Genomic DNA, 27,791 nt, shown 5'->3' on the forward strand with positions numbered 1-27,791 from the left:
TATGCACATAAATGGAAATATGCAGAGAGATACAAACGTGTAGCTTCAACTCACCCATCTGTCTTTTTAATTTTTTTTTTGAAGTGGGACTATATTCCCCTGCAATTTTCTTCTTACGCTTAGGAATAATCTCATTCTATATCAGAATTTGGAGATCTGCTCTGTTACTTTTAACGTCCAGTATGGCGACTTCGTAATTGATTTAATCTGACCCCTAATCAATGGGCTCATACGTTGCTGCCAGTTTTTCCGAACAGCACCTCAGCGTGTGTGCATCTGTGTACAAATTGTGTCGAGAGCTTGTGCTAGCACCGTATCTGAAAGATAAATTCCTGGTTCAAGGGTGCGCACCACTCAGTGTCGTTACCTGTCACCAGATGACCTCTGCAGGGGTTGTGCTCCATTTTCCTCCCCCAATAATACAGGCACACAGGTTTCCTCTGTCCCTTCTAGCCCTGGGCAGCGTAGTCCTTGCCAGGGAGTGGTGTAAACTGGTCTCGTTGTTTGAGTGAGACGAAACGTTTCTGTATTTTTAGTGGCCATATTTCATTTCATATAATCATGACCTCCATGTTTATATGCTTTGCTCGCTTTGCTAACAGATTATTCATATTTTCCTGTTGACTATTAAGTAAGTTAGATCCACCTTCTATGTTCCCAATAGTTTTTCCTGGCTTTTTACTTGTGTCATATTTTTATGGCGGTTGTTATTTGGTTATGAGATTTTTAATTCTCTTGTAATCTGATTGCTGTTTTAACTTTTCCTTTCTAGCTTCATGCTTCTCAACTTCATTTCCTTCCCTCTCCTAAGGGTTTGTTTTTGGTTTTGTTTTTAAAGCCCCCATCGTTTTCTTCTAGTACTCCGCTGTTTCATCTGACATCTTTTGATGTATACTAAATTCCTTCCGCAGGAAGGTTCTCATGGTCTTGCACAAAACGTCTAATACTGGTGTTTTTCCAGCCATTGTCAGATTGCCCCAGCAGGGGACTCAGTAGCTATCCCACTGACCCAGCCGACCTGAGGGATTAGAGGCCAACTCGAATGTCGGGTGATGTCAGTCCTAAGTGTAAACTGGAGTAAGAGAACGAGGAGAGGTCTGGACAGGCGTGTCAAGGAGGCCAGGCAGGCAGGCCGTGCGGCTCAGTGACTATACTCCGGCTCACCACGGCATTTGCATTAAAATGTCTTTAAATAAAAATGAATGGGATTTTGTGGGTGTTGTGCTTGATGGCCAGCGCCAACATGCGGCTTTCTCTTCATTCTCTCAGATATCTTGAATGAACTCTTCCAGCGGGAGAACAGGGTGTTGCATTACTGGACCATGAGGAAGCGGCGGCTGGACCAGTGCCAGCAGTACGTGGTCTTTGAGCGAAGCGCCAAGCAGGTCAGCCATCACACAGCCCTCCTGGCGCCCTCCTCCCCGTGCCCAGGCCTCCATCGTCAGACGGGCAGCTTCTGACATGGCAGCAGATGGAAAACCGCTCCCTGATCATCAAAACAGCCTTGCCTTTTACTTGACCGTTTGTTGCCAGAAAACCCCCCAGCCTCGTAAAAGTGTGTTACTCAGTGATTTTGGCCTCAGCGGGTGTGCGAGTCAGCTCTGCCGAGCTGCCGTCACCCCACAGTTAAGACAGCGAAGTGCGAGCAGTTGTGATCGTGATGATTTAAGTCACTGTAAGATAATACGGTGGGCAGTTTTCCATGTTGGCGTACTTATATCTTCAAGACAAAATTTTGTTTTTCGGATAAAGTGAGCTAAAATTAAGTAAGAAATGTGGCAGAATTTCTCAGAATTCAGTATACTCAAAAAAAGGTCACGCATTTGGCTAAGGCAGAGACCTCAAGAGGGTACGTTTGCAGTGTTCCCCTCCCCTCCGCCGCCTGCCGGAAGTCATTCTGGGGTCGATGGCCAGTCGTGGAGATCATTTTAGGGTAAAGTCTGTCTGACTGTAACTCAGACAGGAAGATGCCTGTCACTTCTCCCTGGCCTTAACAGTGGCCTAGGAATCCGTGCCCATTAGTCCAGAATTCGGAGGGTCAGGAGGGAGCGGGAGGGAGAAGGCTTGTTCTCAGAAGCCCCCGCGAGTCACCTCACATGCACCACGTCCCCGGGGCCTCCTCAGGGCTGCCGGTCCCTGGTGACCGCGTGTGACCTGCTCTGTCTTCTGGATCCACCTGGAAACCTGACACGTGCCTCATGCAGCGTAGGCATTCGATAAAATCCGTTTAGCTCAAGAAAGATTACATTTTCCTCAGCACAGGTTTCTCACTTGGGGAACATATTTTGTTTAATTTGGTAAATGTCAGTCTCTCACTGGGCAGCCTGCTGCCCAGAGCAGCTCGGTGTCCCAGGGCGTAAGCAGGAGTTCATGGTCCCTGAACCTGGCACCCTGACCCGACCTCTCCCTTGTCTTGATTGGCTTTCCCAGATGCAGTTACCATGTTCCCAGCAGGGGTGGCAAGCGGTAGTATTTTTTAATGTTTAAATTCCATTTTCTTAACATTTTATTTAAGGATAATCTAACCGTATTTCAGATTTATGGGGACCTGATTTTATTTCTAATTAGAGACTATTTCATAATCTTTTCTCACGTCTTTGTTTATCTCTCTGTTGAAAGACAAGGAGTCATTCAGCTACAGAGAACAAAATTGTAAATAATGCCCTTGACAGAGAGAAATAATGGAATATGCTGTTGCTTTTTCCTAAAGCCAGTTCACATGCCAAAAATAAAATCATTCAGTTTCTGCCGTTACAGATGATGGCCCGTCAGCCCCACGGCCCTGTAGGGTTGGCTTCTGTGCTGTACGATAACAACAATCCCACAGTAAATACCGAGTTATGGGTGGGCTGTGGCAGGTGACTTGCAGCCCCTGCTCTGCTCTGGGTACCTCCTGCCTCGGGGCTGCTCCTCCCGGGCTGTCTGTGCCCCTTCTCCCTTACCTCTGCCTCTGAAAGTTGGCTTTCAGTTCAGGGCTTGTTCTTGTTTCTCTTTCCTCTCTCCTTAGCTCTCACTGTTGGTGTCTCCCAGCCCTGACCTCCATTTCTGGTCTCCAGATGTAGAAACCCCAGCTCCCTCCTTGCGTCTCTCCACTTTGGCCTTAACCAAAGCAGAAGTGGACCCGGGACTCCCCGTCCGCCGTGTCCCCGCCCTCATCTTACCTGATTCCCGCCTTTCTCTCATCTTCCCAGCTTCACCCCTTCATCGGGGCCTGATGCAGCACATCTGCCCTCTCCTCCGCCCCCAGAGCCATCACGGGTACCAGCCTAGCCATGTCTCATCTGAACCCCCTGGACCGGTTTGCCAACCGGTGTTGCTTTTCTCTCGCTCACTCTCCACTGCGGTCCCTTTTCCATGTGGCAGCCCCATTCACTTCCAGACCAAAGTCCAAAGGCCTGCGGCCTCCGAGGGCCCCCTGTCGCCCTCCAGCCTCACCTCCAGCCTCCCCCTGTGCAGGGCCCCTTTCCTCCTGAGCCCATCCCTTCTCAGCCTGCGGGTCCCTCATGGTCACAAGGGCAGGGCCCAAGCCTCTCCCACCCCAGCGCCCCCCTCAGCACCTGCCTGCATAGAGGGCGCTTGGGCACGATTCGCTGTGTGAACGGAGGAAGTAGGGACCTTTGAATATATTGACCAAAATGGCTTTCTGCCTTGACGCACTGTCAGTGGCAGTGTTGTCTCAGAGATGGGGCAACCATGCTTGTGCAAAACGAAGGTAAATTCCCAGCCAGGAAGCTGCGCGGTAAGTAATCTGGGTCGTGGTTTCCTTTTCATTTTTTTCTTCTAAAATGCCATAAATGCTGTGAAGTATCTAATAGAGACGGTGATGTTTCTGTTCCAAGACCAGCAAATCACAGCGGACGACTAAGATATTGTGAAGGGCAGATATGAAAGCTTCCATGTTTTTGTTTCTTTTCCATAGTGTTGCTTTTTCAGATGTTTATGTTTAAGTAAGATTTCACTTCAGATCTATGCACATAGAAGGAAAAAAATGGCTTCCATCTAAAAACATGAAAGAATAGGAGTCAGAATGTGTCCTTCTGTTGCAGTCTGGACCTTGCCGGCCCCCTTCTTCCCAGGTGGGGTCATCTCTCTCCTACATCTGGGAGGTTAAGCCACTTCTGCCAGCGTCTCCCCAGAGCATCTTTATGCATAATGACGCTCTGTAGGAGCCCCCAGAAGGCCAGTGAAGTGGGTGCACACCTCAGGACTCACTGAAGGCAGGAATAGGAAGAAACGGCTAACACTGTACATTTGAAAGCTGGGAATTTGCATCTGCTTTCTTTTCCTGTTTTAAGTTAGATCACCCCAGGAAGGCTGTCGAGTCCCTGTGACGCGAATGTCTCAGTGTTCAGCAATGCGAGGGTCTCAGACTTCCCGTTCCCCACACTTTCTCAGTATTCTTGAGGGAGGCTATTCACTGGACTCTTATGGCCCTTTAGGTTCATGCTTATAAGAAACTCCTGAGCTTGTTATCATTGATGCCTAAGTGACATGATTACAGTTTTCTAGAATGTCAACTTTTAATTTTGGAATGAAGATACATGTTTCAGAAGCTCATCTCTCTTTGAGGGAGTGTTTCTTGATGCGCCTGGGAGTGTGACTTTGCGTTTAAATGAGATACTGAGGTATTGGGACTTGCTTCACTGACGTTGAGCCGTGAACCTGTTTCCATTCCTTCCGTCTCTAGGCTTTGGAGTGGATCCATGACAGCGGGGAGTTCTACCTTTCCACACACACCTCCACAGGTTCGAGTATCCAGCACACCCAGGAGCTGCTGAAGGAGCACGAGGACTTCCAGATCACGGCAAAGGTGAGCTTGCATTGGCTCAGTGCCTGCGTGCCTCCTGCGTGTTTCCAGGATAACCTCGAACAGGATACTTGGTGTAAAAGAGGTCTTTCCTAAAAATTTCATTGAAGAAATACCTTATGCAATGGGAGGAACGGGGTGAGCCAGATGGACTGTTAGACCCTACTTTAGTGGTAATTCTAAGGCCTTTCACACTGTCCTCATTTGTCCCTTTGTTTCTCTGTTTCCTCTTGTGCCTCTGATTTCTGGAAATGCCTCCCAGCTCCTTCCTTTATTTTTTCTTTCTTCTTTGTCCTTTTCGTTCTTCTCTTATTTTCATTCGGTTTTCCAAGTATTTTCTGAGTACTTGCTATTTTTATGGAACGCTGGTGTTCCCAGCTTGACTTAGACGGATCCTGTGCGTGTTTCCTTTCCTTGTCTTGAACAGTGAAGACTGCTGCAGTAGCATCATGCCCAGTTGTCCAGTCACGACGCTGACCGGGTTTTATAGTTGGCAGAGTTTATGTCAGTGGCTGTTCATAGGCTTATAAAACTGGAGGCATTTTCACTTTTCTGCTGAATTAAATACATCTTTATGGCATATGCAGTACATGTGACTGTGAATTTTTAAGCAGATGTGTAAGAATTCACACACTGACACGAATGTTTTCTCAATTAAAATATTTGCAGGGGCTAATTCCTTCTTTTACCTGAAAACAATTTTGAGGCTTCTCGGCTTCCCTTCTCAACCTGTGGTGTTCTTGTTTTTTGTTTTTCAAAGTTTTGAATATACATTCTATGTACTGTTTTCAGGAGCACCTCTGTTTCTGATGATAGAGTTAAGGTTTTAGAAAAAATTGGAAATTAATTCACATTTAAGAGTAGAAAATAAATGATGAAGCTGCATAATAATTTTTGGGTAAAAAGAAGTGTTCCTGAGGAGACACCTTCAAGGTAGTGGAGGAGTAAGACGTGGAGATCACCGTCCTCCCCACAGATACATCAAAAGTACATCTACATGTGGAACAACTCCAACAGAACACCTACTGAACGCTGGCAGAAGACCTCAGACTTCCCAAAAGGCAAGAAACTCCCCCACGTACCTGGCCGTGTGGCTGACAGGGTCTTGATGCTCCGACTGGGTGTCAGGCCTGAGCCTCTGAGGTGGGACAGCTGAGTTCAGGACATTGGTCCACCAGAGACCTCCCGGCCCCACGTAACATCGTTCGGCAAGAGTATTCCAGAGATCTCTGTCTCAACATTAAGACCCAGCTCCACTCAACAACCAGCAAGCTCCAGTGCTGGACACCCCATGCCAAACAACTAGCAAGACAGGAACACAACCCCACCCATTAGCAGAGTGGCTGCCTAAAATCATAAGTTCAAAGACACCCCAAAACACACCGCCGGATGTGGTCACGCGCACCAGAAAGACAAGATCCAGCCTCATCCACCAGAACACAGGCACCAGTCCCCTCCACGAGGAAGCCTAGACAACCCACTGAACCAACCTTAGCCACTGGGGGCAGACACCAAAAACAGCAGGAACTACGAACCTGCAGCCTGCAAGAAGGAGACCCCAAACACAGTAAGTTAAGCAAAATGAGAAGACAGAGAAATAAGCAGCAGATGAAGGAGCAAGGTAAAAACCCACCAGACCAAACAAATGCAGAGGAAATAGGCAGTCTACCTGAAAAAGAATTCAGAGTAATGATAGTAAAGATGGTCCAAAATCTTGGAAATAGAATGGAGAAAATACAAGAAACGTTTAACAAGGACCTAAAAGAATGAGAGAACAAACAAACAATGATGAACAACACAATAAATGAAATTAAAAATTCTCTAGAAGGAATCAGTAGCAGAATAACTGAGGCAAAAGAACAGATAAGTGACCTGGAAGATACAATAGTTGAAATAACTACCACAGAGCAGAATAAAGAAAAAAGAATGAAAAGAATTGAGGAAAGTCTCAGAGACTGCTGGGACAACATTAAATGCACCAGCGTTCGAATTATAGGGGTCCCAGAAGAAGAAGAGAAAAAGAAAGGGTGTGAGAAAATATTTGAAGAGACTATAGTTGAAAACTTCCCTAATACGGGAAAGGAAATAGTCCAGGAAGCACAGAGTCCCATACAGGATAAATCCAAGGAGAAACATGCCAAGACACCTATTACTCAAACTATGAAAAATTAAATACAAAGAAAAAATATTAAAAGCAGCAAAGGAAAAGCAGCAAATAACATACAAGGGAATCCCCATAAGGTTAACAGCTGATTTTTCAGCAGAAACTGCAAGCCAGAAGGGAGTGGCAGGACATATTTAAAGTGATGAAAGGGAAAAACCTACAACCAAGATTACTCTACCCAGCAAGGATCTCATTCAGATTTGATGGAGAAATTAAAACCTTTACAGACAAACAAAAGCTAAGAGAATTCATCACCCCAAACCACCTTTACAACAAACGCTAAAGGAGCTTCTCTAGGCAGGAAACATGAGAAGGAAAAGACCTACAATAAGAAACCCCAAACAATTAAGAAAATGGTAATAAGAACATACATATCAATAATTACCTTAAATGTAAATGGATTAAATGCTCCAACCAAAAGACACAGACTGCATGAATGGATACAGAAACAACACCCGTATATATCATGTCTACAAGAGACCCATTTCAGACCTAGCAACACATACAGACTGAAAGTGAGGGGATGGAAAAAGATATTCCATGCAAATGGAAATCAAAAGAAAGCTGGAGTAGCAATTCTCATATCAGACCCAATAGACTTTAAAATAAAGACTCTTACAAGAGACAAAGAAGGACACTACATGATGATCAAGGGATCAATCCAAGAAGATGATATAACAATTGTAAATATTTATGCACCCAGCATAGGAGCACCTCAATACATAAGGCAAATGCTAACAGACATAAAAGGGGAAATCGACAGTAACACAGTAATAGTAGTGGACTTTAACACCCCACTTTCACCAGTGGAGAGATCAACCAAAATGAAAATAAATAAGGAAACAAAAGGTTTAAGTGATACATTAAACAAGATGGACTTAATGGATATTTATAGGACATTCCATCCAAAAACAACAAAATACACTTTCTTCACAAGTGCTCATGGAACATTCTCCAGGATAGATCATATCTTGGGTCACAAATCACGCCTTGGTAATTTTAAGAAAATTGAAATCATATCAATTATCTTTTCTGACCACAACACTATGAGACTAGATATCAATTACAGGAAGAAAACTGTAAAAATTACAAACACATGGAGGCTAAACAATATGCTTCTAAATAACTAAGAGATCACTGAAGAAATCAGAGAGGAAATCAAAAAATACCTGGAAACAAATGACAATGAAAACACAACGACCGAAAACCTATGGGATGCAGCAAAAGCAGTTCTAAGAGGGAAGTTTATAGCAATACAACCCTACCTTAAGAAACAGGAAACATCTCAAATAAACAACCTAACCTCACACCTAAAGCAATTAAGAGAGAAGAACAAAAAAACCCCAAAGTTAGCAGAAGGAAAGAAATCATAAAGATGAAATCAGAAATAAATGAAAAAGAAATGAAGGAAACAGTAGCAAAGATCAATAAATCTAAAAGCTGGTTCTTTGAGAAGATAAACAAAATTGATAAACCATTAGCCAGACTCATCAAGAAAAAAAGGGGGAAGAATCATATCAATAGAATTAGAAATGAAAAAGGAGAAGTAACAACTGACGCTGCAGAAATACAAAAGATCATGAGAGATTACTACAAGCAACTGTATGCCAATAAAATGGACAACCTGGAAGAAATGGAAAAATTCTTAGAAATGCACAACATGCCAAGACAGTATCAGGAAGAAATAGAAAATATGAACAGACCAATCACAAGCACTGAAATTGAAACTGTGATTAAAAATCTTCCAACAAACAAAAGCCCAGGACCAGATGGCTTCACAGGCGAATTCTGTCAAACATTTAGAGAAGAGCTAACACCTATCCTTCTCAAACTCTTCCAAAATATAGCAGAGGGAGGAACACACCCAAACACATTCTACCACCATGACCACCATCACCCTGATACCAAAACAAGACAAAGATGTTACAAAAAAAGAAAACTGCGGGCCAATATCACTGACGAACAGAGATGCAAAAATCCTCAACAATATACTAGCAAACAGAATCCAACAGCACATTAAAAGGATCATACACCATGATCAAGTGGGGTTTATCCCAGGAATGCAAGGATTCTTCAATATACACAAATGAATCAATGTGATGCACCATATTAACAAATTGAAGGAGAAAAACCATATGATCAACTCAATAGATGCAGAGAAAGCTTTCGACAAAATTCAACACCCATTTATGATGAAAACTCTCCAGAAAGTAGGCATAGCGGGAACATACCTCAACATAATAAAGGCCATATGTGACAAACCCACAGCCAGCATCGTTCTCAATGGTGAAAAACTGAAACCATTTCCCGTAAGATGAGGGACAAGACAAGGTTGCCCACTTTCACCACTATTATTCGACATAGTTTTGGAAGTTTTAGCCACAGCAATCAGAGAAGAAGAAGAAATAAAAGGAATCCAAACTGGAAAAGAAGAAGTAAAACTGTCACTGTTTGCAGATGACATGATACTATACATAGAGAATCCTGAAGATGCCACCAGAAAACTACTAGAACTCATCAATGAATTTGGTAAGTTTGCAGGATACAAAATTAATGCACAGAAATCTCTTGCATTCCTATACACTAATGGTGAAAAATCGGAAAGAGGAATTAAGGAAACGCTCCCATTTACCATTGCAACAAAAAGAATAAAATACCTAGGAATAAACTTACCTAAGGAGACAAAAGACCTGTATGCAGAAAATTATAAGACACTGATGAAAGAAATTAAAATGATACAAACGTGGAGAGATATACCATGTTCTTGGATTGGAAGAATCAACATTGTGGAAATGAGTATACTACCCAAAGCAATCTACAGATTCAGTGCACTCCCTATCAAACTACCAATGGCATTTTTCACAGAACTAGAACAAAAGATATCACAGTTTGTATGGAAACACAAAAGACCCCGAATAGCCAAATCAATCTTGAGAAAGAAAAATGGAGCTGGAGCAATCAGGTTCCCTGACTGACTTCAGACTACACTACAAAGGTACAGTAATCAGGACAGTGTGGTACTGGCACAGAAACAGAAATATAGATCAGTGGTACAGGATAGAAAGCCCAGAGATAAACCCATGCATTTATGGTCACCTTATCTTTGATAAATTAGGCAAGAATATACAGTGGAGAAAAGACAGCCTCTTCAGTAAGTGGTACTGGGCAAACTGGACAGCTACATGTAAAAGAATGAAATTAGAACACTCCCTAACACCCTACACAAAAATAAACTCAAAATGGATTAAAGACCTAAATTTAAGGCCAGACACTATAAAACTCTTGGAGGAAAACATAGGCAGAACACTCTATGACATAAATCACAGCAAGATCCTTTTTGACCCACCTCCTGGAGAAATGGATATAAAAACAAAAATAAACAAATGGGACCTAATGAAACTTAAAAGCTTTTGCACAGCAAAGAAAACCATAAGACGAAAAGACAACCCTCAGAATGGGAGAAAATATTTGTAAACGAAGCAATGGACAAAGGATTAATCTCCAAAATATACAAGCAGTCCATGCAGCTCAATATCAAAAAAACAAACAACCCAATCCAAAAATGGGCAGAAGACCTAAGTAGACATTTCTCCAAAGAAGACATACAGATTGCCAACAAACACATGAAAGGATGCTCAACGTCACTAATCACTAGAGAAATGCAAATCAAAACTACAATGAGGTATCACCTCACACCTGTCTGAATGGCCATCATCAAAAAATCTACAAACAATAAATGCCGGAGAAGGTTTGGAGAAAAGGGAACCCTCTTGCACCGTTGGTGGGAATGTAAATTGATACGGCCACTATGGAGAACAGTATGGAGGTTCCTTCAAAAACTAAAAATAGACCTACCATATGACCGAGCAATCTCACTGCTGGGCATATACCCTGAGAAAACTATAATTCAAAAAGAGTCATGTACCACAGTGTTCATTGTACCTCTATTTACAGTAGCCAGGACATGGAAACAACCTAAGTGTCCATCGACAGATGAATGGATAAAGAAGATGTGGCACATATATACAATGGAATATTACTCAGCCATAAAAAGAAACGAAATTGAGTTATTTGTAGTGAGGTGGATGGACCTAGAGTCTGTCATACAGAATGAAGTCAGAAAGAGAAAAACAAATACTGTATGCTAACACATATATATGGAATCTAAAAAAAAAAAGGTTCTGAAGAACCTAGGGGCAGGGCAGGACAGGAATAAAGGCGCAGACGTAGAGAATGGACTTGAGGATACGGGGAGGGGGAAGGGTAAGCTGGGACGAAGTGAGAGAGTGGCATGGACATATATACACTACCAAATGTAAAATAGATAGCTAGTGAGAAGCAGCCGCATAGCACAGGGAGATCAGCTTGGTGCTTTGTGATCACCTTAGAGGGGTAGGATAGGGAGGGTTGGGAGGGAGACACAAGAGGGAGGAGATATGGGGATATATGTGTATGTACCGCTGGTTCACTTTGTTTTACAGCAGAAACTAACACAACAATGTAAAGCAATTATTCTCCAATAAAGATGTTAAAAAAAATAAAATAAAAGGTTATATTGAAAAAAAACAACAAAGAAAGAAGTGGTGTATATGTACTACTATATTTAAAAAGGATAACCAACAAGGACCTACTGTATAGCACAGGGAACTCTGCTCAGTGTTATGTGGCAGCCTGAATGGGAGGGGAGTCTGGGGCGAATGGACTCATGTGTATGTATGGCTGAGTTGCTTTGCTGTGCACCTGAAACTATCACAGCACTGTTAATTGGCTGTACTCCAATATAAAATTAAAACTTAAAAAAAAAGAAAAAGTGTTCCTAAAAAAAAAAATGTTCCTATAAAGTAAAAAGATTGAATTTCTTGTGTGGCCCTTAACTTGGCTTTGATAACATATCCATGGGGAATTTTTAAATCGTTTAGAATGACAACAGCTACTTTGTATTATGTGTATTTTTCCTATTTGATACATTCTGTAACAACTTCTGAGTCCTGCTGTTCTTTCTTCCTGGGGCTCTCTTCTCAGCTCCCCTCCATCCCAAGCTGTAAGTGTACTTTTTCCATTCAGGCTCTCGGTGCCGGGCTGTGGGAACCCCTGGTCTCTGTTCTGGAGGACACACAGTGTAGCGGGGCTCAGTGGGGAGGCCTGGCAGCAGGAGCATTTGGGTAGGGCGAGCCACACCCAGAGGGGCCATGAACGCTCCGAGGGGGCCCCCGCCCGCTCGGTTAAGGGGAGCTGACCTGTCGTACCTCTGCAGGTAAGGATCATATCTTTTCCCTCCTCTAGCTGCAGTACATGTTTGGCCGGATAATTCTTATTTTTTGTTAATAATTGGATAATAAATACAGTTGTTGTGTGCCTTATATGATTTATATTTGTTTCATTGAATGTCCTTTGGTTATAGATAGTAAGAAAATGCCTAAGATACACTCAGGTAGATTTAAGCTTTGCTCATTTGCACTGACTTAAATTTCCATGGATGCTGCACTCTGCAGGCCATGCGTACAGCCAGACAGCTGTTCACTGCCCAGCTCCAGGGGATGCCATGCCACGTACACAGGTTGTGGTGGGAATGTCGTCATCTAGAGCTGAGTAGCGTGGCAGCTTTGTGCCACCAGTGGAGCACGTACAAAGGGATTTTTCCATTATTTCTAGTTTGCCCTTTTCCTCAGACTTGGGTTGTGGTTTTGGGAAGAATGAGCAGTAACAGGCATATTTTTGCCTGTATTTTATTTAAAAAATAAGCATCTAAAATCATAGGTGACATCTGATTTTTCTATTTCCCAAATAGAGCTGTTTCTTTTGTTGGGTATACTGAATTAGTTTTGCCAAGAGGAACTGATAGGTTTTGAAAAGAGCACCTCTCAGGTTTTTTTCTTAGCATTTTTTCCTTGGTTTCTGGCTCCTTTTCTTTTAATCAGAAAGCGCCTGCCCTGGTGCTTGGCGACATCATTCAGTTTTTCGTGTTGAAATGATGCTCTTGCTAGCCTTCTGTCCCTCTGTCTTAGCGTCTTCTAAGAAGTCATTTTTTCTCTTGTTAGGTAGAAGATCCTTCATTCTGACATGACATCTTCCAGTTCAGTAGTTACATAATTAGTATTGTAACATTTTTAGGGTTCATGGAAATGAAACCTCTCCTCACTCTCTGATTAAGACTCAGCTTGATTCCTTTGCAACTCAAGGCAGTAATTTCTCAGAATGCTTTTAAGCACCACCGGCATCCATGCCATGGGTGTTTCCTTAAAAGCAGATTTCTGTCCTCACCAGGCACGTACTGACTTGGACTCTCTGGGAGCAAGGCTTGAAAAGGAGCATTTCTAACAAGCTCACCAGGTGGTTTTTATGCACACTCAAGTTTGAAACCCACTGCCTTACTAAGACCTTCACAACTTTGTCACCCATGCCAAGTGCCTTACTTTGCTAGAAAGTGTCTGAGACCATTGAATATGCATCCTTTCTGGGTTTCTGATTACCTGAGAACATGATGAGTAAAGCTCTCGTGAGCATGTGAACTTCAACGTTCGGTCTGCCTTTATTTTTCTCCAGTCCCTTGATTATGCCTAAAGATGAGGTTGTTCAGATTATATTTGTACTCTTCAAAAATAAAAATCTGCTTTCATAACAATCTCTTATACAAACAAGGAGGCAACTGTGTCCTGATAGTGAAGGATAAGCAAGAGTTGTTAAATGAAAATGCTGGGTGCCGCACAGTGCTTATCATAGGCATTTATGCAAAAAAGGGAAGGGAGAAAAATACACATATACATACACGCACTTGCTTGTATATAATAAAACATCTCCGGGGTGGTACACAAGAAGCTGATACAGGTAACAGGTGAATGTGGAGTGAGAAGGCTTTTCACTTTGTGTCCTTTTGTACCTTTTGAATTTTGAATTCTGTGAATGCATTTTAAAAATACCAGTTAAGGGGCTTCCCTGGTGGCGCAGTGGTTGAGAGTCCGCCTGCCGATGCAGGGGACGCGGGTTCGTGCCCCAGTCTGGGAAGATCCCACATGCCTCGGAGCGGCTGGGTCCGTGAGCCATGGCCACTGAGCCTGCGCGTCCGGAGCCTGTGCTCTGCAACAGGAGAGGCCACTTAGTGAGAGGCCCGCATACCGCAAAAAAAATAAATAAATAAAAAGTAAATAAAAATACCAGTTAAAATAGAAATACACCGTTATAAAAGGTTCATGGATTAGCAGGTTCGTCCTACTTAATTTTGATCACACCATTCATTCACTCAACAATTATTTATTGGCCTCTACAATATACCAGGAACCACTCATTGGTGCAGAGCTCATGGATTGCACGTTCTAGTTAGAGAAATGAGCAATAACATGATAAATGAGTAAATATATATACATACATGTTAAATAATAAGAGAAAAAGCCACGGGGGAGGGGAGGGTTGCCACCTTTGATAGGCTTCGGCAGGTCTCCTCAAGAAGCCTTTGACTATCTGATGAGCATTTTTGTTTAAATGAAGTTTGCAAATGGAAGATTTATAGATCTACCAGGCTTTGCCTATAGGAAACCTTTTGTTCTGTATCTAATTTCATAGACTCAGCCTGTTGGCGTCACATGCTTGCAACTAGGCCTGTTTTGTGATGTGTTTTTGACATATATGAAAATCTTCCTTTAGTTTCTTGGTGGCTTTTGTTTTCTGTTTTAATGTAGGTACGATGCATTTTCTTTTTTATCTTCACTTCTATGTCCCCACTGCTTAAACCATGAAATAACTTTCTTAACTCCTTAAAGATTAAGGGGTCCTTGGACAACACGGGGATGAGCTGTGTGGGTCCACTTATACTCAGATTTTTGTCAACAAATACATACTATAGTACTGCCTGGTCCCACTGAAGCCTCGGACGTGGACTTCATGGGGGCGGGGTGAGAAGTGAGGCGCAGGGGTCAGCACCCCAACCCCTGAGTTGTTCAAGGGTCAGCTGTTTGCAGTGCCCTCCACTGATGTCATTCATGGCAGTGGAAAAGAAATGCTTAAATGGTGCTAAAACCCAACTTCCCTGTGCTTTTCAGAAGATTAATATCTTGGTAAACAGCAAAACCTTCTTTAGGCAACCTGATTTTTAAAAATCCTGTATCAGCCATGTCAATTGTCTTTGATATTAAAATTTAATAATGTTTCTAACTTAAATCCCTTTTGGAATTTATGCTTCCAAGTCTGAAGCTTTGATTTCTTACTTCCTTGATATATAATTGGGCTTCTCTTAACCAGAAAGGTATCGTGTTGATCACAAATCAGAAGGTTTGTTTGACAGATATTTTCCTTTTAGCTCACTCTACTTGAGTTCATTTCCATGCAAGATGAAGGCCCTAAAAACTTTCAGAGTGTTTTGTTTGGCTGACTTTCTCCAATAAACAACTTTTATACAATTTGCAATAGCAGTTTTTTCCACAGAGGTATTAATGTCTCTGGAGTTCTGTTTTCCTGTAGTTTTTTTGTAAAGTATGTATTCATGCCAGTTAAAAGTAACTACCACTCCCATTAAAGTTGCAGGTGTATACACACTTGCATAAAGGACCTAATGTTAATTTATTATCTCAATAAATATTTGGTAGATGGCCACCATGTGCCAGACACGTAGAAGGTGTGTGAGATACTAGTGAGCAGAGGAAGCAAATGTCCCTGGCTGCTGGCAGGTGCATTCTAACCAGGAGAGAGACAGGCAGTGATCTTAGCAAGTGAATTACACCTCTTGGGAGGGTGAGGCATGCTGTGGGGCGGAGCAGAGCAGACAGGGTGAAGGAGGCGTGTGGCAGTCATGAGGGTTAGGGAGGCCGGTGAGAAGTGGCCTTTATTCGAGCAAAGCGTGAAGGAACCATGGAGACGTCCAGGGGAACAGCATTCCGGGTGGAAGGGGCACTGGTACACAGAGGTGGAGGCCAGCAAGCCTGGAGGGATGGTGGGCAAGCTGGACCCTGTGGAGGAGCCCGGGGGGCGTTCGTGTAGAGTCTGAGGATGTTCACAGCTGGCTCTGCAGGCTGCCTAGTGAACTCTGCTCAAAACTTTTATTGTACAAAGTAAGATAGTTTATCCAGGTTTTGAACCCTGACCTCCTTCCTTTGGGGGATTTTTAAAGTCAATTTCCTGAGTGTTAGTCATAAAGATTTTCTAGTTAAAACCTAAGTGAGAAAAGCAGGTTCCATAGCAGAAGAGTAACTGTACTCGTATGAAGTGCCAGTGGGAATGTTGGAGGAAGCCTAAGGACTAAATGAAATGGTAACAACAAATGATACAAGTAATAAGTCATAATGAGTGAAATGATAAGTGAAATAAGTGGATGTGACGAAAAATCTGTTGAAGAATCAGATTTGACTGAAATCACTGCCGTATGTATGTATGTATCTATCTATCCATCCATCTATCAGACCAGTGTTTTATGGTTATCCGTAGCTATAAAAGTAGGAAAGCCATACTTAAAGATCTTTCTATGTGCATATAAAATGAAATAAGTGTATTTCTGAGAGAGAGTTTTAAAACAGGGACTAAGTTTAAAATACCTCTATGAAGGCAGCTTCCCTAGTCGTGGCTTTTCCTCCGGGTCTACTGAGAATTAAAGAAGAAACGAGCGCGTGCTGTGATGCTGTGGCTTCAGGGATTTGGTTGAGCATCTGCGGGGGGCGGCGGCGGGGGCTTAGCCACATAGGCTCCAGGAGAACGAAAATCTCAGGCGACTGCTGCCCTAAAAGGGCTTTCGGTCTAACTGGGGACACAATAAACAAGCGTAAGGCGGGAGGTGTCTGTAAGCACTACCTATGGCCTTCACAGGAGGGGAGTCGTGGAATGTAGAGGCCGTCCTGAGTGAGCATCCACTTGTTCATTTTGCAGAGTGACTGACCATCTACCAGGTGAAGACACCGTCCAAAGACAGTCCAGACTTTTTCCTCGAGGTCATAAAAATGCCATTCATTGCAGAAGAGCTGAGGAAACGGAGCCAGTCTAGGATCAGGGGGATGAATTGGGTGGACTTAGGGTTTCAGTCTGAGTTTCTGTCACCAGCAGTTATTTTCCTGTTCAGAACTCAGAGTTGTAGGCAAGTTGCCACTGTGTTTCTGGTTTCTGGCAGTTGGGTTCATTTGCTTCACAATACTTTCCTGTTGTTTTTTTGCAGCAAACCAAAGAGAGAGTGAAGCTATTGATACAGCTGGCTGATGGCTTTTGTGAAAAGGGGCATGCCCATGCGGCAGAGATAAAAAAATGTGTCACTGCAGTGGATAAGAGGTACAGAGATTTCTCTCTGCGGATGGAGAAGTACAGGACCTCTTTGGAGAAAGCCCTGGGGATTTCTTCAGATTCCAACAAATCGGTAAATTGCTTTGTGCAAATTGAATAAATGACTGTTTTCTTCTTCGTACTGTTTGTCGATTTAATTAACTGAAGTTCATTGACTCCCTTATTCCACAGAGTAAAAGTCTTCAGCTAGATATCATTCCGGCCAGTATCCCCGGGTCAGAGGTGAAACTCCGCGATGCCGCTCATGAACTTAATGAAGAAAAACGGAAATCTGCCCGCAGGAAAGAGTAAGCTTGTCTTTAAGAACCTGCCAGGATTCATTGAAAAAGTGAAGAAAATGTCACTTGGACAAAGATGCTTACTTCTGTGTGTGCTTTGAAAACAAGCAGTGTTAATACTTTTCATTGCTCTGAATGTGCTTAGTTTTTACAGCAAAAATGCCACTGTGTCCACTGTCCCCTGATGCAGAAACAGTATCTTATTGTTTTGTGCATGCGCCCCCATTTCATATGTGGTTGACAAGTTGTTTTAGTGTCATTTGTCATCAATAGGTCATGAGTAATAATACTAAGGAGAAGCATTTAATAACACAAGTGCAGCTCTTTGGAAGTTGCTAATTAGTAAACTGTACTAAATACTAATAAAGACAAAAGATGCCCTAAACCAGTGGTTCTCAGTCGGGGCCAGCTCTGTCCCCCCGGACGGACATTTGGCAATATGTGGAGACATTTTTGGTTGTCACCCAGTGGGGAGCGGGGAGGGCTACTGGCATCTAGTGGGCGGAACCAGGGATGCTGTGAAACGTTTTATAAGGCACAGGACAGTCCCACAGCAAAGCATCCTCCAGCCCCAAACGTCAGTACTGCCAAGTTGAGAAACCATGACCAGTAGGTACCTTAACAAAATTTTTTCCAGAATGTTTTTTCCTTTGAATTGGTGACTGGATACTGTTAGTTCTTCTATTCTTGCCTTAATTCTCCAGAACATATCACTGACTAGTGCTTTTTCAACCACCTTATTATTTCATAGACCCTAAAAGTAAGTAGTTAAAATAAGCATGTATCCTGACTGTGAACTAAACTAGTTGCTGTCTTTTCCTCTGCTTTAAGGTTCATAATGGCTGAGCTGATTCAAACTGAAAAGGCTTATGTAAGAGACCTCCGGGAGTGTATGGATGTAAGTAAGTTTTTCTGCTTATTTATTTAGATGGAGTATAGTGTCGCTGTTTATTCTTACCTGTTGGCAGTTCTTAAAATAATCACGTTTTGCTGTTATTTTGGAGATTTGAAGTGCGCACGAGCAGCCTTCTGTGCACGTTGCTGCACTTCTGTGAAGTTCTAGGCGTGTTGTTGCTCATTACAGAGATGATGCAGCACTAATCCCCTCATTCCATTTACCACATGATGGCCTGGCTGACGTTCTCTCTGTGTAGAATTTTACAGCAGCTTCAGAGAACTGTGCCTACCGATTATCATTGGCAGCTCATGCTCAGTGGTTTAACGAATCTTTGCCGTACCTTGTGGAGTAGATTTTATCCCAAAATTTGAAGCTGGGAATGCATTTAGAGCTGAAAAGTATGGAAACTATTCTCAAGTATTAATAACAACTGAGGTTTTTAAAAAATAGTTCCTCATGTTTTTTTTTTTGCAAAAGGCTGTATTGTTAAGATATATTTCCAATTATACATTAACCCTGGGTACGTATTCACAGAGGTCAGGAGTACCTGTTTCTTGAAGGTGAGGTGTGGATTTTCATCTAACCCTCTCTGTTTCCCTCCCGGCCAGACCTACCTGTGGGAAATGACCAGTGGTGTGGAGGAGATCCCGCCCGGCATTGTGAACAAAGAGCTCGTTATCTTCGGGAACATGCAGGAGATCTATGAGTTTCACAATAAGTGAGTGGCTTTATCTTTGGGGACCTCGTTAGCCACTCTGGAAATCTGTGCTGAAGTTTCGTGACAAATGAAAGTTTCCGATAAATAAGCATAGATTCCAGTGCTTTTGTTGAAATTTGGAGGAAGCCTGCTGCCAGACTTGCTTCACAAGCACAGACATTCTAGAGACTATTTTAGCAGAGACTCAACTTTGTGTTTACTTTTCATAGAAATGAGATCAGGAAAACGGAAAGCTGGTTTCGTAGGGACCCTAACTTCTCTCAGGCCTTTGTCATCAGCTCCTGCGTCAGTTAACTTCTCAAGGTTAAAAGAAAGAACTGCCCTCTGTGGGGCTGCTGGCTGGCGTTTGGTCTTTCCTAATAAGAAGGAGGAAGGAACTGAGGACTGAACAGATGTGTAGTGTGACCAAAATAAAGTGCCCTTTCCACAGGCCATAGGAGGAGCATGGTTTTATTTTCAAGATCAAAAAAAAAGGCAGCAGAAGCTCCACTAGGTGGAGTCTGTGCAGCCCAAATAGCCTGTGGAAAGATGATGCTGGGCCAGAGCTGGCCGTGTCCTCCCCGCTTCCCTGCCCCCGACCCCAGCAAAGATGCTAGAATCTAAACGGGTTCTCTAGGTTGAGTGTTTACCTCCCTAACTTATGTCCTTAGCTACTAAACGTACCACTTTCCCAGAAGTAAGCTACTGTTGAAAGTGTTCAAAGGCTAAACTGGTTAACTCTTTGAAAGTCGCGATAACTTACCCTAGTTCAGAGCACTTGCTCTACATTTTGTACTTGCTCTACAATTAAATTAAAATCTAGAAGTTACAGTTTTCACTGCATTTAATTAAAATGATGAAGTTCAGACATTGTCTGAATTCACGGTATGCTCGGTCTAATTCCCGGCATATCTCACTAGTAAAATGTTTTAAAACACCGTAATCATTTAGTATCGTTTTCTGTCTCTGCAGCATATTCCTCAAAGAGCTGGAAAAATACGAACAGTTACCAGAGGACGTTGGACATTGCTTTGTAACTTGGGTAATGAGACCTCAGCTGCCTGTTCTGTCACAGTTGCTTTGAGGGAAGTTGGAAGGAATACTGTTCAATTCTCAAGTGTCGCCATTTTCTCCTGGTGTCTACAGAGAGAGAAATAGACTTTACCTCAAAGAATTACATTCTCCAGCTAGTTATTAATGTGGAATAAACTTTTTATTGACAGTAGTGATGGTTTGAGATAGAACGTTGAGTTAGTGTGCCAGGCCTCTTCATGGCCCTGGGGATTCACGGGTAATCGTGAGTGCCCAGCCCTGCCTGGGAGGATTGTCCGGTCGGGAGGGAGGGAAGGAGGCAAGTGACCTGGTGATCAGGCCCTGCTCTCTAAGTGTGACACTCACGTTTGCATATAGCATCATGGGAAGAGGGGCCGGCATCCAGCCCCGACTCTCCAGGCCAGGGGAGGACGTGTGTCCTATTAGCAGGATGTGTTTCTTATTTTAATAGCTTTCTTTATAAAGTAGGGTTTCTTAAATTGGGGGCTTGAATTTCATTTATATACACAGCTTCTTTTCTACATAAAAGTATATCATAATTTGATTTATTGTCATTTGAAAGAGATAGTCTAATTTTCTTTTTGTTTATATAGGCAGACAAGTTTCAGATGTATGTCACATATTGCAAAAATAAGCCTGATTCTACTCAGCTGATATTAGAGCATGCAGGATCCTACTTTGATGTAAGTAATAGATCGCTAAAGAAGCTGTGATATCTTCTAAGTTGCATTTCGTGTGCATAAAATGCAGCATGACTCATAACTTTCACCTAATGGATGGCATGATACCATTTTTATCTATCACATTTATAATGGGATATTCTTTTTTTTTTTTTCACACTTTACTGGGGTATAATTGCTTTACAGTGGTGTGTTAGTTTATGCTTTATAACAGAGTGAATCAGTTATACATATACATACGTTCCCATATCTCTTCCCTCTTTCATCTCCCTCCCTCCCACCCTCCCTATCCCACCCCTCCAGGCGGTCACAAAGCACCGAGCTGACCTTATAATGGGATATTCTTATATTCTGTTTTTAAAAGATGCTTCTCAAATACTGCAAGCTGTATATCTGTAAAAAATTCAGATTTTAATATATACATGTGTGTATATGTCATTACTTACAATTTATATATAGTCATTAATTTTTTACATGTAATATCATGTAAAAAGTATGGGTATTAACTATTAAGCTTCTTTTCCCCTCTATAAAAAAGTAACTTTGAATCTTTTTCGATCATTTATTTTTCCCATTTCAATTTCATGATGTTATTCACTTCCAGAAGTGGCCTATCAGTACAATTGTACACGTAGCTCTCTAACAGCTCAGACCGTCGGGGGGTTCATTAATTATATTCTCATTGGTGTGAACACAGTTCATCTTTTCTGGGACCGTGCTGCGGGGAGGTTATTTAGTACGAAAGGTGGTGGAGCCTCATGATATAGTATATAGTGTGATTTGGGGGTTTCCAGAACAGAGTCAAATGTGTGCCAAATAAATTTTGATTAAAAGATAAGGTACTTTGGAATTTTACGTATAATTTGGTGCATGAGGCCACGAGGGTATTAGGCTTGTTTCCGTCTTTGTGTTTGTACGTGGCCGAGTGTGATCACCTGCTCTTCGCCGGAAGTCTGGGAAATCGGGATACATTTCAGCTCCTGTCTTTTGAGATGGAGCCCTGCCTGTAGATGCCCCTATCTTAGTGGCCCTTCTCATGGCCAGTGGTTACACATCACTGCCTGGGTGAATATGAAGCCCTGCTCCCAGCCCAGTGAGGCCTTTTCTTTCCGATATTTCACACGACCCTGGGTCTTTGCCATTATGTGGAGCCCAGCACTGTGGCTCTATGCAGTTAGGATTATTGAAGGCCTTATTGACCGTATGGCACATGTGCTGTTTGGAATCAAAAGTCATTAAAAAAAAACCCCATGCCCTAAGGAGGACGCCAAGAGCTAAGATACTGCAAATACAGTAGGTTGGTGTGAAAATGAGAGCAAGCAGGAGAGAGGACTTCCTTATAGCGAGGACGAAGGAAGCCTCCAGTAGGGAGGGTTGTGATGTGGCCTGTGACGAGGGTGCGCACGTGGCCGAAGCTTCAGGAGCTGCAGTGGGAGAGTCTGACTGCCGGGCAGGCGCAGTGATGATGGCACCAGGGGTGGTTGGCTTCCCTGCTTGACCTCTGCACGTGGAGGCCTGTAATACAGGGGAAACACTGTGTCTTTAGTATTCAAAGTGATGACCGAGATTTGTTATTTTTATGTTGACCTTATTAAAAGAAGCAATAGTGATTCCTACTTTAGAAAAAGTGGTTTGTGTGTATTCATCGTGGGGGTAAATGAATGTAAATTTTTAGTTCCTGTTATCTGACTTACACAGTGGTGTGTGTGTGTGTGTATGCTTTTTTTAAATTCAGGAGATACAACAGCGGCACGGATTAGCCAATTCCATCTCTTCCTACCTTATTAAACCTGTTCAGCGAATAACGAAGTATCAGCTCCTTTTAAAAGTATGTATGAAGCCTCTTCAGCCTGAAAAATTTTATGCACTGTGCATTATCATTTTGACATTGTTTTATGTATGTAAAGTACCCTGAGTTTTTGAAATAACACCTAGCAAATTAATGTTATTTTATAACTCATTGCCATTTATTGCCCCGACCCATTTGTCAGTGCATCTGGTAAATAATAGTATATTTCTTGATTATGCACCTGAACTTTGTTGACTGACCCTAGTCCCTGACATAAAATGAGAAAGGAAGGAAAAATTGTCAATCCTGGATGACTTAGTACCATTGTTCCCAGTATGACTTGTATCAGACTGACCTCTGCTGTTTCTTGGTTATGAATGATTATAGTTAAAATCACACTTGTAAAAATCAAATAATGATTAGTTCTGACGATAGAATGGTGAAGAAAACTTAGAATTTGTGATAAGAGTTGTTACAGAATTCATTATATATAACTGACGCACATTTTCTTGACTACAAGAAAAATAATTTACAAACTCTATCTCATGGTGTTTACCCCACCGTTTCCTTGGCTGGTGAATGTTATTAAACATTAGAACGTACCCACATCCGTTCATCCCAGTAAGAACATTGCATGAACCCAACTAAGTCCCCAGTTCGGTCCTAACACAGCAATAGGAGATGATCATGTAATTTTTCTAGATATAAAAGAAATACAGAAGATGAAGTTATGAATGCCTGAAACCCTTATTTTTACCCTTTTTGTTAATACAAAAAAATCTAGAAACAGTAAAAAGTGCCTACATTCTTTGGTGAAGGGATACCATTATGGTATTCTTACATTGGAAAAGCTCTCCTGCACTTCCCTATCAGAACCCCATTAAGTGATTTTATGACCACCACGGCAGAAATATGTGGTTGCTATAAACATGAAATAAAAGTCAGGAGGCTAAGTTGTTTATATTCACGTTTGCCCTTTGCTTTCTAATTCTGCAAAGGCAGTTTACCTCTTAGTGTCCTCAGGATTGATGGGTTTTGTTTTTAGCACGTGGTTCTAGTAAAGATCTCTTCCTCGGTGACCTCACATGTAGTCATTCACTGTTAAACCTCTGCTTCAATTTATAAACCTGACTTTATTCTGCCCAGGGGTTCTTCAAGAGAGCAGTCATGAGCTATGCTGAGCTCCCCAGCGAGGAGCGTTTTCTGACAGTGATGTTAGTCTCAGTGCATTGCAGTTTTAAAGCACTTTTTGCCAAGCTGCTCAGAATAATAGGTGCACACCATCTGGCCATGAGAAGAGGGGCCTGTCAGGCAGCTGCCTTGCCCGAAACCATCCAGGGTATGACTGCAGGGCCACGTCCCTCTTGTTGAGCCCCAGGACACAGAAAGCTGTTGTTACTGTCACTGCCTGATAAAAATCATAGATGCGCTGGTGAGAAAATATCTTGGAGCCCACCAGAATGTGAATCTGCTGTCCTGCTGTCACTCCTCTAATGACAGGTGTTCCCCTACGTAGATCTGAAGTGTCATTATGCCCGGGGAGGCGCGCTGCAGTCATTAGAGCTTTCTGAATGTCCCAGCACGGGGAAGAAGCGTTTCCCTGTAGGTGACTGCAGCGATGCTGTTCCCGCTGTGAGACAGGGCAGCTCCAGGGCCGAGGGGACGTCGTGTTCACGGCGCCAGAGGGCTCAGAATCATGCTGGGATCCTGTGCAAGCAGAGCAGTACTAACTGGACTCTGGCTTGACCTTCGGATGTAACCACTAGCCGACTGTGCTTTGCTACACTGCTGAAATATTTCATTTGTCATTTTTGAGGCTCGGTAGTTGACGTGGACACTAACTTCGTTTTAATCTCTGACTGTGTCTGGTTTCCTCTGAACTGAAGAAACGTCCTGATTTGAGCAGGACACACCCTTGCATCCACTGGATTAAGAGGCAGTTCAGTTTTATCATTCGCTCTCTGTGCGAATCTCTGCCCAATTGACCACAGTTTGTTTTTATCTTGCAAGTCATGGATTTTCACAAACTCTTTCATTTCTGCGAAGACCTCCGTAGCGGAGCATTTTGCTCTCCTGGGCTCGTTCACGGTGTCGGTTTCCCACAGGAGCTGCTCACGTGCTGCGAGGAGGGGAAGGGGGAGATTAAGGACGGCCTGGAGGTGATGCTCAGTGTGCCAAAACGGGCCAACGACGCCATGCACCTGAGCATGCTGGAAGGTATGTCCTCCCGCCTCCTGCTGACGCCACCTGTCCACCCCCCCCCGCCCCCGCCCCCCGCGTCCTTGTGCCTCTGTGTTTAGTTAGGAGTCATCAGTGCAGGTGCAGGTGCCTTCTTTTTGCAATAATTGGTCTCGTTGCTTCCCTTAAGGAGTACATGACATGCTTCGACCTCATCACAAGCCTGTCCTTGTCCCCTCACTGGAGAGCAGCCGCTCCACACTCTGAACCCTGGGAGCACCTTGAGTCACTTGCCTTCAGCTACCTGGTCTCTGTGTTAGAAGGACAGGTGGAAGGATAGGTAGATCCATCCCCCAAGATTGTAAAATCCCTAACAGCGCTCGAATCTTCCCCATCTCTGGTATCACTTGTCAGAGCCTTGAACCAAGCAGGTTCCACATCCCTGCCCGTGCAGCCAAACAGCGCGTGGAACGTGGCAAAAAGAGAATCAGATAAATACGCCTAAAAATGGTCATCGCCAGTATAATTTCCATGAATGCTTCTGTTTAAGAAAGCTATTTCTGTGTTTCAGCTCAACTCTCATTATCAGGTTACGCAGAGTTATTTTAAGAAGTAATCCTGCCCCAAACGCTTTGGCCAGCCTGTGTGGTCACCATTGGTCCCATTGAACAGTTTCCCAGTTAGGGCAGAGGTGCCGCTGTTTGTTAGTTACAGAGACCCCCCCCCCCCACCTCAGAGGCCAAGCCAGAGCACCTTTTCCCCCTCTGATGTAAAATCCCGAGCTGGTGGGCAGCCCTCAGGGCGTCACCGAGGACTCAGGCTCTGTCCAGCTGGTCTCTCTCCACTCCTTGGATGTTTTGCTGGTTGGCCAGCTGCAGGGTGTGTCAAGGCCACGTTAGCCTTCCATCTAGCAGGATGTGGGGAAAGAGCGGGGAGGGGACAGCTCGAAGGGCAGAAACCAGAAGTTGTGCCCGAGTCTCCCTGCGTGGCCCGGGCGTAGGTGAGCGTGCTTGTGGCTGCTCCTGGCCGCACGGGGGGCTGGGAAGTGTAGTGCTGGCTTGAGCGGCCACGGAGGGGCTTCTGCTCGTAGAGGACGGGGCCCCTGGAGGCTGGCACGTAACTAGAAGCCCCTGCCCGGGTGTCGGCCACTTCAGGAAGAGACAGCCGCAGTGAACGGCAGCCAGTGACCAGAGCGCGACCGACTGGCTTGAAGAGCTTCGTGTCCAGAGGAGAGAAAACCCCCCAAGGAAGGGTAGCCAGAGGCCCAGATGGGAAACTTTAATCAGAGATTGAGTGGATGGGCATTTTGCAAATGTTTAAGTAGCCATGATGCTACTACTGCATCATTTTTCATTTTCTTTCAAATTGACCGTGCCTCCTTTTTTTCGTGTTCTAGGGTTTGATGAAAACATTGAGTCTCAGGGAGAACTCATCCTGCAGGAATCCTTCCAAGTGTGGGACCCCAAAACCTTAATTCGAAAGGGTCGAGAACGGCACCTCTTCCTTTTTGAAATGTCCTTAGTGTTTAGTAAAGAAGTGAAAGATTCCAGTGGCAGAAGCAAGTACCTTTATAAAAGCAAATTGTTTGTAAGTATAGGCCTTCAGAATTGTAAGTTTAAAGGTGACACAGTTGCAGCTTCTTGTGGTCAGAGAAAAATTACTGTTTGTGCCCTTCAGTTTAACCTCCAAACTCCTAAAGTGTGACTCTGAAGCAGCTTCTTCAGTGAAATTCTGACAGCCTTGAGTCCACTGGAGGGCGCTTGTGAGTTTGAGTGTCCCTAGACCTAGGAAACTTGCTTTTTCTAAATTCCGTAGAATCCAACTGCAGCATAAGAAGACACTTCGTAAGTGAACTTAAATTATTTATCTCCTGTGTGCCTTAACTAGCTTTATAAATCAATCAGTCATGTTAGACTATAATTAAGTAAGCTCTCATCTCATTATAATTAATATTTCATTCACCGACATTGGAATTTATTGAAGCAGCCTACTGGGTGGCTAACTGTGGGCTCTTAATGATGAAGTTTGATTTTTTCATTAAAAATACATTTATGAAAAACAGCAGCAGAATACCATTATGAGAGAAAATGTATGTTATAAGCAGAAGTCGTTTTAAAGGTACCCAGCCCCACCTGCCTAGAGACAGCCTCCCTTGAGCGCTTGGTAGATAGAGTGATGCCTCTGAATTCTTCTTTAACTTGCCGGCGTACTTCCGGGCAAGAGAAACACACCTGGTGCTCTTTTGCATGGGTGGCAGCCCCACACGAGTATCTATAAACCACAGGTCGACGCTCCGAAAAGTCTCGGGCGGGTGTCATCCTCGCCTTCCCTGCGTGGGCGATATCTCAGAGGGCTTTCAACACAAAGTTGCTGGGCAGTGGGAGGAAAAAATCACAGTCAGAGAATAGAAAATGGGGTAGAATTTGGTTTCTTCACAGGATATGGCAGATCACTTATAAATATTGGTAGATGTTTGGACTTTGGACAACTTATACATTATACATTTTTATGGTATCCACGTATTAATCAAATTCCCGAAGTAATAGAATACTACCAAGTGTAGAAGTCATCTTAAGAATAATCTGGAGTTTGCAAGTTCAGGCTAACGATAGGCATACCATTTTCTTTGGCTTCTTTCCTGTTTGAGATTGTCTTTTGGATCACAGCCCACCTTACATCATTTTAGATCATATTGTAACTGGAAAGAAAACATGAAGCATTGCTGCCTAATAATTTCACTAGCTGGCCTTAATCAGTCCCTAGGGACCAAGCTAGTCTGTTTTAGAAGCTGATACATCTTCACTTAATTTATCTTTTAAAAGTTAAGGTTCCCTCAGAGGCCACAATTATGAATCACTTCCTTTGCTGGAAAGGAGAGAATGCATTGGGGTGAACCTGATTGCGGGGGAGGATGAAGACGTTGACCTTCATCTACACTCTTCCGTGTTCTGCATCTCCTGCAAATGCATGTATTATAGAGAGAAAGTTTGTCTCTT

General features: G+C 43.2%; 1 protein-coding gene across 3 annotated transcripts in view; it reads left to right on the forward strand.

Moving 5' to 3' along the window:
- Nucleotides 1–27,791, forward strand: part of TRIO (trio Rho guanine nucleotide exchange factor) — a 372,400-nt gene that overhangs the window by 248,478 nt on the left and 96,131 nt on the right. For all 3 annotated transcript variants that reach the window (XM_089908686.1, XM_089908685.1, XM_089908687.1), the window contains exons 20-30: nucleotides 1,270–1,385; nucleotides 4,688–4,810; nucleotides 17,101–17,295; nucleotides 17,394–17,509; nucleotides 18,332–18,398; nucleotides 19,007–19,116; nucleotides 20,068–20,137; nucleotides 20,742–20,831; nucleotides 22,564–22,656; nucleotides 24,723–24,834; nucleotides 26,192–26,382. In XM_089908686.1, the coding sequence (XP_089764812.1) occupies nucleotides 1,270–1,385; nucleotides 4,688–4,810; nucleotides 17,101–17,295; nucleotides 17,394–17,509; nucleotides 18,332–18,398; nucleotides 19,007–19,116; nucleotides 20,068–20,137; nucleotides 20,742–20,831; nucleotides 22,564–22,656; nucleotides 24,723–24,834; nucleotides 26,192–26,382 (1,283 nt within the window). The remainder of the gene's footprint in view (nucleotides 1–1,269; nucleotides 1,386–4,687; nucleotides 4,811–17,100; nucleotides 17,296–17,393; nucleotides 17,510–18,331; nucleotides 18,399–19,006; nucleotides 19,117–20,067; nucleotides 20,138–20,741; nucleotides 20,832–22,563; nucleotides 22,657–24,722; nucleotides 24,835–26,191; nucleotides 26,383–27,791) is intronic.

The sequence above is a fragment of the Delphinapterus leucas genome, chromosome 3 (genome assembly GCF_059928025.1).
Source record: "Delphinapterus leucas isolate spDelLeu-1000000601 "Yukka" chromosome 3, BTC_Dleu_Yukka2, whole genome shotgun sequence".
In the NCBI taxonomy this organism is placed as follows: Eukaryota; Metazoa; Chordata; class Mammalia; order Artiodactyla; family Monodontidae; genus Delphinapterus; species Delphinapterus leucas.